Source organism: Chamaea fasciata, unplaced genomic scaffold (assembly GCF_029207755.1).
Source record: "Chamaea fasciata isolate MVZ Bird 193981 ecotype frontalis unplaced genomic scaffold, bChaFas1.0.hap1 SCAF_1, whole genome shotgun sequence".
In the NCBI taxonomy this organism is placed as follows: domain Eukaryota; kingdom Metazoa; phylum Chordata; class Aves; order Passeriformes; family Sylviidae; genus Chamaea; species Chamaea fasciata.
In genome coordinates this window covers 53,928,264-53,940,618 of record NW_027094086.1, presented here as the reverse complement: position 1 = coordinate 53,940,618, position 12,355 = coordinate 53,928,264, and the positions used below count along the sequence as shown (strand labels likewise).

The following is a 12,355-nucleotide window of genomic DNA, read 5'->3' as shown; positions in this document are numbered from 1 at the left end:
CTTGACGTGCCTGTAATCTGGGAGGCTCTGGAACTAATACAGAGGATAATCCAGCATCATTTGTTGGACATAGAGAGAGCATCATAGAGAGCAGAAACCTTTTGTAGTGCTAGTGTGAGTTGTACTTACGTAAAAATTCAGTAGAGGGCAGAACGAAACTTGGGAAAGAAGGAAACAGCACTAGCAGAAGGAATAGCCCCAGTTAGTAAAAACAGTTGAGAAGAGCAGGAAGCACTACAGCTGATTGTGATCCTTCCTTTTAGAAGCATTTGAGAGAGAACATTCACATTTTCATAAAATGGTCAGCCATGTGCAGTCTTAAGATCCAGGACTTTCCATCAGAGGAAAATGGGAGTTACCATGGACATACTGACTCTGTGCAGATCAGCTGTTAAAGGCTCCTGTTCAGCATTCCAGATGTATAATTCAACACACAGGCATTGCATTACATTCTCCTGCGTTATTTGTCTTCTGACTCCAATGTGCAGACTTTATACGTGTCTGCAATATCTTGTATTCTTTCCAAAGCTACTTCTTCTTGTCCTTTTTAATATTTGAGTATCAGAAGATTGTAGCAGTGAAGATTACTTTGTGTGTAAGGACCATGAAAAAGTTTATTTTATTTTTTTGATTTTGCTTAGGGTGTTTTAGCAAGAAGAATAGTTTAGGTAAAAGAAGGGTAACAAAGCTGTTGACTTATCTCCACTTAGCAGTTCTGAATTGTAATAATATGATCAATTTAAAAAATTATAGCATAGCATTTACTAAGTGAAAATAGTATCGAGGTAGGGTGGGGCTAATGCTTTAGGGTAGTTTGCCTGCCAGGGTTTAGTCTTTTATCTGTTTTAACATGATTTTACCAAGTTTTAAATAAATTCCATTGTGATTTATTTTGCATTACTCCCTTTAACCTAAAACGTGGTGTTATATTTTTAGACAGTTCTGAATGGTAGACAAAACTACTTAGCTAATGATGCCCAAACTTCAAATTATAAGCAAGTTCCTTAGTTTAGAATGAATAACAGATAGTTTGAGGTTGAAATAGAAATTCTAAATGTTCATTCATGCACTCAAGGTATTAATACAAAGCCTAAAAAGTCCCTGTGCAATGCCACTTTTCCATCCATGGTTAGTGACTCCATGCTGTGCTGACCATTTGCAGCTACCAGGAGGTTTATAGTTTTATTTTACATTGAATTTAAGAAAAACAATGCTTTGCCTGTATTGCACTAATCTTGTAATGATTTTAAAATATGTTCCCAGATTTTTAGGACACCCATATGTGTTTTCAGTTCAGTTGTGGTTTTCTTATTTTCTTATTTTGGTTTATAAGCTTGGCAAAACCCATTGGGTTGTTTTGTTTTGTTTATGGGGTTTTTTAATATACTGTTGATGAGTTCTTGAAAAGAACATTTTAAATCTGAAAACAAGCTTTGGGGGTTTTTTATTATGTTTAGTAAAAATGTAAGCAATATGGTGGTGTTGTTTATTAAACTGAGCTGCTTGGATGAGATCTCTGTATTTGCTTTTTATGCAGTCTGAAAGATGAGTTGAAAAGGATTTCTGAAAACTTGATTTGTTTCCTTTCAAAATTCTACTCTGTCTGCCACACACAGTCCTCAAAGTTTTCTAGATTTTACACTAAATATGACAGGAATGTAAACTAATTCTCTGTTTCCATAGAAAGGTGCCTTGGGAGTGGAAAAAGCACATGGATTTTCATTGAGAACTCTCCTGTGGTATAATTAATGTTCTTTTTTTTAAACAGTAACAGAACAAGTGAAAAATGCTTTAAAGTCATCCATATTTACATATTGTATCCAGAGTGTTTCTGGTATAACTGAGAAAATAATCCAGTGTTCTCTACATACACTATACCCTCAATTCCCTCAGATGCTTTCTGACCTCTTTTACAAAAGAACTTAAAACTAAAGTTTTTGCCATCTTTTATTCACCCTCCATTCTCATTTTTTTAACTTTTTCTGCTAACTTAGAAAACATTAATTAAAACAGGGTAACCATTTTTATAAAATTATCCTGATGAAAGTTTCATCTGATGGTCTCTCTGGCAGGTTTTCTCTTTCCAACAGCAAATATCCACAGCAGCCTTTGCCATACCTGTACTGGCCAGGCTTGTTACTTCCGTGTTTTCCAAAGATCCCCTGGAGTTTTTTGGCATAGAATGTTAGCACACATGCAAAGCCAATGACTTTGTGACAGTCACATAAACCAGCTCTGTGGCATTTAAAATTCCTGAACTTTTGTTGTCCTCAGCAACAAAAAGCAAATCTAATATCTGCTTCCTAATTATCACTGGAAAGTAGAGTAAATGCAAGAGCTGGGATGCTCTTGCAGTATATCAGATTTATGCCAAAGCTGATCTTAATTATAACATGAGTACAGAAGTTTCCTAAACAAAACCTCCAGCACTGCAATGAGCAGCTGATCTATACTTTTCCTTAAGAGGCCCCTAGAGCACTCCCTTTATGTCTGAGGCCTTGTTAACAGCTCACCATGAGACATGGGTGCCTTCAGGAATTAAATGGATGTCCAAGAATCCCAGCCAGGAGTTTTGTCTTGAACAGCCAAGATCTCTACAGCTGGAGAACCTACTAAATAGTTAGCTGGGATGTGACAGTTCTGAAGGGGAAACCATATCACAAGTGTTTGTATGGCATTTCATGGTTTCTGTAGCTAATATCTATTCTGTCACTGACCACATGGGATTCTTGGAGCAGACAACTTGGAGTTATATTTGTCCTTAGATTTTTTTTTTTTCTTTGTGGTATTTTTAAGAGAAAACTAATAAAGATGCTTTAAGACGCCTTTCCCCCTGCCCCCACCCCACAGACAATTACTTTCCCACCTTGGTATCTGGAGCTTGTACCTTCTTGTCCTTTTCTCTACCTTTGCAGCATGATGCAACAGCAGGAAAAAATGTTAAACACACTAAAATGAAGAAGCAAAAAAGTCAAAAGTCACTAGGTGCAGTTGTGGGTAACATTCAGGTTACTGGCCTGACTTCCTTAGAATCTGAGTGTTTTTAACAACCTGAAGTTACAGGGGCAACTGTATAGCTTGTATAGCTCCAGTAATTTCTTTGAGAAGTATTATGCTTAGAGAAGAAAATTGAGTCTCAAATCCATAGGCCGACACCCTTCCTGCTGCCTGTTGAGTGCACAGGGTATTAGGAACTTCCTTTCGCCAATTGTCTTAAAGGACAAGCTTCTCTGTATTCATCTCATGTTTTAGAGGGATGAAACAACTAGTTTCATATTTATTTGGACCTCCAGTTGTATTATCTGTCCTGTTAAAGATTTGTTTGCATTGTTGAGCCAAGTAACTAAAGTATGACAACTGAGCAGCTGCACCCATCGCCCCTTTAAAATATTTGTTTCTTTAAATGGATTTATAAAGTGTATGCTGTATTAATGTTACTTTACTCACGTGCCTTTCCTACACCATGCGGTAACAATTATAATACTTCCTTCATCCCAGTGCAATACTCAATGTACCAACGCTTCAAAAGGTCTCTTCTTTGTTCATTTAAATAAGCAAAGCATGTACCTGTGAAACACAATAAAGTCATTAGGGAAATTTTAACCTTGTTGCAAAAAACATGTTTTCTTTTATTCTCTCAAACATAAGCGCTATCATTAGCCCTTCCTTATCTGTCAAGCTATTGTGCTTCTCCCCATTTTAAAGTGGAGAAACAAACAGTAAGCAGTTATGCAGAATATCAGCTAGAACCATACTATCTGCTTAAAAGGTGCAAAACCTTTTCAGGGTCTACTGTAGATGTTTAGATGACGTTCCTTTTGACCTGCCGGGTCATCATGCATCATGGAGAAAAAAGCCTTTAATTAATGATGTTCAAGTCCATCTGAGACTATAGGAACAAAAAGTGGCATGGAAAGTCTTGTAATAGCCCCAGAACTTTCTCTGCACTAAAGTCATTGGTTTATGTAAATGAATGTAACTCGGTGAGCAAAGGCCTTGAAACTCATTTACTGATCACAGCAGTGTTATGTGCTGCTCAGCTCAGTGAGCACTGGACACAGTGATGACCCACACTCAGGAGAATGGGGCCATTTCCTCCCCCAGTGTTCTGCTGCCACTGCAGTGGCTCAGAGGTGTTGGACAGTGCTGGAATGCAAGACCTACAAACAGTGTTCTGAAAAGTGCTACTGTAAATCCACTACAAGGAATGGAAAAATTCAGAAATGCTTGTTCAGTTTCTTAGTCCTGTGCTGAGAATGATCTTTTCCCAAGGCTGCTGGAATGCAGTGTCCTGTTAATAACATAAATGACTCAAAATTATGGTTTCCCCCATCCTGTATGGTGGCAATTTGCAAGGCTTGTTTGGAGTAGGTATTTTTCAGTAGGGTACTGGTGAACAGTAGAAGTCTGACTCAGGAGTCCCCAGATTCCCAGAGATGGATGCCTTTTGCTGAGTCTGCTGGCTGGATATTGAGAAAATCTAATTGGGGCAGATGCTCAGTGCTGTGTACTGTTAGTGAGAGGGGAAACCAGTTCTCTGTGGAGAATGTTATCCCTCAGGAAAGAACTGTAAGTGGCAATAGGCAGGGAATGCTGTTGTCATGTTCCAAGTTTGTTGTTACAATTTCTATAAATCAGTTTAGTAGTTGGCATATGACAGAGTGCCATCTGAACACTTGAGTTTTGCTGAGTGTTTTCACTACTTCTTGTTTTGAGAAGAAATTGCATTTGGATTTCAGAAGTAAGCAAGAATCTCTGCTTCTTGTAAAATTAGAGATTCCACAAGCAGTTGCTGCTTCCAGTGAAGTCTTAGAGAAAACTGAGTCGTGGAGGGCCAGTACCTGTAGCTGATATACTGCTCCATGAGCAGCAGCAGCACTTCTTGACTCCCACCAAGTCTGTAACTCAACAGGACAGAGTAACTGCTTCCTTATATAGAGACACCAGTTCCTTTTTCCCTGTTGATGTAGTAGCTCCTGTTAGTAGGAGTTCAACAAAAGTGTGTGTCTATGTGTCACAAACAACACAGAGGTTCCCAGGGAGTTTGAAACCTCCTGGGTTTCCTCACATCAAACATTGTAATTCTAGTAATTGCCATTAATTCAAGTATAACAGTAGCATAAAGCTACCTAGAAAAACATGCAGGCAGGAATGTTCCAACAGATGCATTTGGATTATGAAACTTTCCTGTCTTGGAAGAGAACAGTAATTCACAGTTGAGGAACTTCTAAAATTACACAGAAAAAAATCTCCCATTTAGCATGTCAGTATTCAAAAAGGAATCTACACCAATAACTTCTTCAGTTGCAAGGTTTCAGGCTGACAAGAAATAAATTTTCATAGGATTAATTTGCTGTTGTTGCTATTTCTCTAAATGTGCTCTTTTTTCACTTTAGCAGGGGCATCAATGTGTTCAAGACATATATTCGAAAAAAGGTGGGGAACTAGTGGAAGAGTTGCAACTTTTTGAAGATACAAACCTTACCATATCTAGAAAGTAATAAAGGGTATGTGTGGTTTCACTTTTTTTTTTTTTTTTAAACTTCTTCCTGTGTTAGGAAGTATTGATCATTTTCTGCAACCTAGAAAAATTCACTACTAAAGCACCTGGCATATATCTAAGGCTACAGGTGAAGGGAAAGCAGATACGATGTTTCAATTGAATTTGAATGATTTCTAGATTGGATAAAGAATCATTGTGACAATTAAAAATGGAAAAGCATTAGTAATATACAAAACTTGTAATGTAACTAACTTAAGTGGCATTTGTTACATCAATTAACATCACCTTTTTTTTTTTTTGGAGGGAAGGAATGTTAGTTCTTTAACTTGCAGCCATTGAATAAAGGAAAGGAGAGAGTATTTCACAATTTCAAAGCATGCATTTTGGAGGGTAAAAATTATTTCTTGATGTCTATGCCTGTGAAACGAAATTAATTTCTTCTTTGTGGGGAAGCTCTCAATAGTTATTTCAAAATTTCAGGAGTAACTGGTAAGTATTCACAATCATAAAGGTAACTGGGTTATTGCATCACTTTAAAATATTCTTTGCATTGCAATATTTGGAAAATTGCGGTTCAGTTTTGCTCATGTTAATATATGACATTCAACAGTATCTTCCCCCTTCCTGACAGGTGTTACTGGCAGGCTGTTACTGTTACATTTGTTACAATTTAGGCTATTGCTTGATTATTAATAATTATTTCTGTTGGGGTTTTTTCAATTGTGTGAACTTCTACTGAAAGTAATACAGAACATGAAAAATTTTGCCAAAACTAGGAATGCACTGACACCAAAAATAAATTTTAATTGCACTTACTTCAGTGAATTTGTAATGCATATATGTAGGCTCAAAGTATCGCTCAAGTTATCAGATGCTACTATAAGTGAATTTTAAGGGTAACTTTCCAATGGATGTGCCAGCTTATGTAGATAAAAGCAGCAGATAGTACTAAACTCCTAAGAATGTTTTTTGAGAGTAGAGTGATCATTTTAGCAGTGAGGAGCAGAGTATGTTAAGTGAAGGGGCTATTTTAGTTCAGACTGCTGAAGAAATTAGAAAATTATTTCCATAATTCTAGAAGGTAACTATTTCTGCAAAGAAAGATAAGGAAAACCTTTTTAAAGTAGAATAGAGAGCCATTTAAAATTTGAGAATTTCAGGTGGCATTGGAGCAAGTAGAAATCACACCATTGAAATGCAGTTTGTTTACTCTTGTTTCTTCTTTTTAGAAACTCCATCCACACTTCATCAAAATGCAGCGGAGCCTGTTGCATTCGGCTTCTCAGCTGGCGCACGGGACGTGTTGGCTCTTCCCTCGCACCGGCGCCTTGCAGCGCTTGAAAGGACACTGTGTGTTGTCTAATGTGGGATGCAAAGTGATGCTGGCACTGGACCCTCCTAAACGATGTCTTCATGCAGGTGCAGCTCATTTTGCCTCAAAGAAAACTGCTTTGTCATCACAGCCAGCAGACACTTCTCACAAAGTACCAGAGGAGAGAAACCCTTTGCCTTCGGCCACTGATGCCCCCAAGCAGAGCCCTGCAGAGTCAGATTCTTCAGAACCTGATCCATTACAAGATAAATCAATCAGTCTTGTTCAGAGATTCAAGAAAACTTTTAAGCAGTATGGGAAAGTCATGATTCCAGTGCACCTTGTGACTTCCACTGTGTGGTTTGGATCCTTTTACTATGCAGCCATGAAGTAAGTCAATAGTTTGTTGCAGTGTGCAATAACGGGGTTGAATTGAGATCTACTAGTGAAAGGACATATAAATTATTATTGCATGTTAAAAAGTGCCTTTATATTTGATAGAGAAATGTGGCTACGTTTTTGACTAAAGCATAAGATTAATATTAAAATATATAGGATTCAGGAGAGTGTCATGTACATACTGTTTCCATGCAGTTATTGCTCTGTACCAGGTATGTTGCTAACATTTAAAGGAATGCTCATCTTTCCAAAATGATGCATGGATGTAAACAGCAATGAAGTTATTAATAACCTCTCAAAAGGTAAAGATAGGGATTTGAAATCCTGATGATGAATGGCTAGTTGAGATCTTTATAGAACTTTTCTTTTTTTTGCCCTTGGACTTCAGAGTATTTTACCACTTCCTCTCCACTTCATCCCCAGTCCTTCTTCATAAGGATTTTCACTTCATGGAGTTACCTCACTTAGCTGTTCTCAACCTATGTGTATGCATTCCTTTTTTGTTTGTTTCTTGTCTTTCCTGCCATCCACTGAAAAAAATTGCTATTGTAGACCATAGTTTCTAATCAAAAATTAAATATTTATGTGGCTAAAAAAAGAGATAAACTAAATATTCTAATTTTAGTTTCTTTTAGTTAACAGCGTGTGCTAGATACTGTTCTGGAAAATGGCATTTATCAGAAAAAGCTACTACATCAATTATGAGCTGGTAGTTTGCTAATTCAGGTGAAAGAGGTTTTATTTATCTGGAAATAGTTTGCTAAATATGAGCAAATGTTTATCTCTGGACTGCTGGTGTTGTATATTTAATAATAGAAAGGATGAAACAATGACGGTTTGTGGTGGCAAGGATGGAGCTCTGACATCAGAATGCCTTACTGCACAAGTGTTTGTTTTAGTTACTCTAACCATCTGGCATAATTGCCCTTTCTGGGAGCTATAGATCCAAATGTCATTCTAAATTTAGCTCATGTCAGAGGAATAAAGGTCTTGAGCTATAAAAATATTTTGCTTTGGATGAATTCAGGTTGATGCTTACATCCAGGCATTTCATTTTGAGGGAAGGTTACTTTTCTTGAAATTCTAAAGCCTGCCACTAAAGTAGGTATTTGACAGATGAAAACAACTGAAATATTCAACTAGAAACTAATTAAACTAAATATAACAAAGCCTCAGTTTATTATGCCACCATGAGCAGCACCTTCTTGAAGTGGGAAAATAACTTTCAGAACGACTGGTCATATAAGACTAAACAGCAGTGGTTTATGAAATGACACAGTTAGTACTGTCTTTCAGCTCCTACTAGGTCTCCATTTCCTACTCTGGGAATAGGCCTTTGGACTGTAGGTTCTAGTACCTGTTGGTAAACTACTGGCTGTTACTGTTCCCAATGCTAAAGTGATTGCATGCTCACAAGAATGCTTAAAATATTAGACAGAAATGGATAATGGTACTAATAATACAAAATCTCAAAATATTGGAAACTCAGGTCTTCTATAACTGTGTGTAGCTCTCTTCTCTAATATAAAGATGAGCTTTCTTTTCTCCTTTGGTGTTTCCCTGGATTTCAAATAGAAAGAAATTGTGATAGGAGCTCCCTCCACCAATCTTGACACCTTATATTGACACAGTAGAACAACTGAACACAAAGCTCCTGAAGTCTTGTCCATGTTACATGTTGCTTCCTTTTCTTTTGCCACATTCCTTGTTTGATATATTTAGAAGTGAATGGAGAACATTGTCTGAAATTTTAAAAGAAAAACAAGGTAATTTTAGGCAGAACAGAGCATGAAATTGAATGTGCACAGCTGGAGCCTGATTAGCTGTCTTAGCACCATTACATCTACTTACCTCCAAACATAAACTGGGACACAGGTAAGTTAGAAACTATTCCCCCTAACAGGGATAATATAAATCAGTCACCTTTTGAAATGCTGAAAAGAACAGTATTTTCATGTGGTCAGAAACATAAATCCTGTAAGTACATTGCTTAGATAAGAAAACATTTTGTTCTCAATTTACGAAGTTTGTGCAATAAAGAAACAGTACTCTAAATTACTGTTCAGGTTTCAAATTCTCATTTGAGTTACCAATGTTTTTCTCTTTTATAGTGGGGTGAATGTTGTTCCATTCCTAGAGTTGATTGGCTTACCAGACAGCGTAGTAGACATCCTGAAAAATTCCCAGAGTGGGAATGCACTAACTGCATATGCATTGTATAAAGTAAGTATAATTATAGTTTGTAAATAAGTTCTAAGTCTTGCCTGGTGAACTAAACAGGGTTTACTTGTCTACAGCAGAAAGAATTAATTAGCTCTCTTTGATAGTTACAAGTACTTAAGCATTCATTTTGTGGCAAAAACAGTCCCATGCAAGTTGATATGTGTTCTGTGTTCCTTCAAGGAGTCTATCTGTATTTCTAAAACAACCTCTTCGCTGCAGAACTATTGCAGCCCTCTGAGATGACAATGAAGTTATTAAGTTATTTTTCTATATCCCTGACATAATTAGCGAGGACAAAGAGGTAAATTCTAAGCACCTCATTGCATTCCAGATAAAAGTACAGTTATTTTTATCCTAGATGATTTTTTTGTCTTCCCCTTAGTTGTCCATCACTCTCAAGTATTTTCACTGTCCATTTGAATCACTTACTTACATTCAGGCTTGGGTTTCCTTTTATTGCTTTATATGTGAAAGTCAATGTTTGGGAAACTTGAAACATGTCAGCTCATTCAAAACCAAGGTACAGTATTTGCTGTACATGCCACTCATTTGTTTTGGTTCCAAAAGTGATGTGTTTCTTTCCTGTTTTCAAAGGGATTACTTTCCCAAACAAAATGTGAAAGTATGACTCTTTCCAAGTTTTCCTGTGCCTAAAAGAGACCAATAAATAGATATGGTTAAATATATTGTTATAGCTGGAAGATCTGGTAGTGTTGGAAGAAACTCAGTGTTCACATGATGCATTCTGTTCTGAATTGCATCAAGTGCTCAATGCTTGTCCTACAAGCTGCACAGGGAGGGTTTGTGTGTTGATCATTTTTTTAAGGGAAGTCTAATGCCCTTGCTGGCTCTGACAAAAAGATGCTTTAAGCAAAAGGGGATGCACTGTAAACTGGCTTATTTCTTCATAAATTGAATTATTCTTTAGAATCTGACACTGTTCAAAGTAAATTTTCCACATAAAAAAATAACCTTTTGCTGGATGCTATTTTCCTGTTTTATCTATGTGGCGTGTTCTCTGGTTTCTCTAAGATTGCAACTCCTGCCAGATACACTGTGACTTTGGGAGGAACATCGGTCACTGTTAAATATCTACGGAAGCACGGCTACATGTCCACACCACCTCCAGTAAAGGAATACCTACAAGACAGGATGGAGGAAACAAAGGATAAAATTACGGAGAAGATGGAGGAAACAAAAGATAAAATTACAGAGAAGATGGAGGAAACAAAGGATAAAATTACAGAGAAGATGGAGGAAACAAAGGATAAAATTACAGGGAAGCTACAAGAAACCAAAGATAAAGTTTCATTTAAAAAAATAAAGGAGTAGGAGAGATGCCTAATTTTTGGGCATATCAAACTTAGCACTTTAACCCTTTGTGAGGCAGGATATGCAAAGTGCACTTCTGAGGTTTGGGGTTTTTTTCTTCTATTTTTTTACCCTTTGTCTGGAGACTACAATAGCTACGTGGATTTAAAGGTTAAAGTTCCTTGGGGAAGAGGTTGTGACAAAGTTTCAATTTACAGAAGGAAAAGTGAATCTCAGACCATAACATGTCCCTTGGTAATAATGTTAACAATTGCTCTTCCCTCTTTTTTTTCCACACCCTCCTCCTCAAATTTAAAGCAATTTCTGCCAATTGCCACTACTCTGTTCTTATTCCACCACAGTGCACAGCCATGGTTTCACTAGACTGAGCCTTCCATAAATGAAAATGAAGATTTCTCTGTTGGGAAGAGCAGCATGTTTAGGTTTTTATAGTGTGTAGGTCCAAGCCTCTTCAATCGTGATCATCTCTCAATTTTGAGCAGACCATTGTCACTGATACTGCACATGAAGGAACTGATGGATCAGCTACTCAGCAGGAATTAATTACAATTGCTTCCTTGGCTTCAGCCAGGCTGCAGTGGTTTACAGGTTGAGACTATGAATCTTTCTTGAATAGTGCATCTCTTCAGAAATATCACGTGAAAGCTATAGGAAGATGAGTTAATCACAGCAGCCATACTGTCAAGTATATTTTGTTTCCTGAAGTTGATTTACAGTACGAAGTCATTAAATGAAATTAAGCATTTGTATATTAAACACTAGGATTTGTTCATTATGTTGAAGTTTACAAACCTGCTCTATTTCATTTTTGAAACAAAAAAAAAAAAATGAAAGAGCAGTTTATTTGAGAAATTGCTATATTAAGGGGCTTTTTAAACACATGGAAAGTTGGAGTTAAACCCCAAAGTTCCTCCTCCTCCTCCCTCAGATCTCAGTAAAACAATTTGACTAAAATAAGTATGATTTCTGAGACAGTGATCACAGTCTAGCAAATGTTTTTTCCCCTAGACTGAGTCAAGCAAACACTTATCCATACCTAAAGGCTGAAATGCTGTCTCAGATGTCATAAAGGACTAAAGTTGAAACTGTTGTATTTGCCTGGGAAGGCAAACTTCTCTGTTTTTATTCAAATGTAGGCAAAATTGAAGTGTGTTTTTCCTATTTCTACTACAGATCTCACTTTGTAGCAACTCGGCATGTGTAAGTTGTTTAACAAAGGTGCTTTTTTGTAGGGGGATATGGGGAAGCAACAGAGTTGGACCCTGAGCATTGCAATTGACTGGAGTGAAAAAAATATAGCTGATGAAGTATCAGCTCTGCCCCACTGTTTGAGTTGAACTTCATTAACTTAATTGTGCAGGATTGATTACATACTTCTCTGCCCACATGTAAAATAATAACTGCAATCTAATGCCTACCTCACAGGGATGTTGTGAGGAATAATCACTGTATATTCAGCAACCTGAAGATGTAAAGTGCCATGTTTCTGATAAATATTGTTTAAAAAATATTTCCGTGAACTCTTACACTGCTAAGTACTACTGTAGGACTAGAGTTAATAGATGCTATTTTGTTTTTCTGTTTCA

At 37.0% G+C, this 12,355-nt stretch overlaps 1 protein-coding gene across 4 annotated transcripts in view; it reads left to right on the top strand.

Moving 5' to 3' along the window:
• FAM210A (family with sequence similarity 210 member A) overlaps positions 1-12,355 on the top strand; it is a 19,909-nt gene extending 7,554 nt beyond the window's left edge. For 3 of the 4 annotated variants that reach the window (XM_066184010.1, XM_066184037.1, XM_066184019.1), the window contains exons 2-5: positions 5,397-5,507; positions 6,733-7,205; positions 9,326-9,437; positions 10,470-12,355. In XM_066184010.1, the coding sequence (XP_066040107.1) occupies positions 6,757-7,205; positions 9,326-9,437; positions 10,470-10,769 (861 nt within the window). In that variant the 5' untranslated portion in view covers positions 5,397-5,507; positions 6,733-6,756 and the 3' untranslated portion in view covers positions 10,770-12,355. The remainder of the gene's footprint in view (positions 1-5,396; positions 5,508-6,732; positions 7,206-9,325; positions 9,438-10,469) is intronic. The other variant, XM_066184028.1, reaches the window with a different exon arrangement.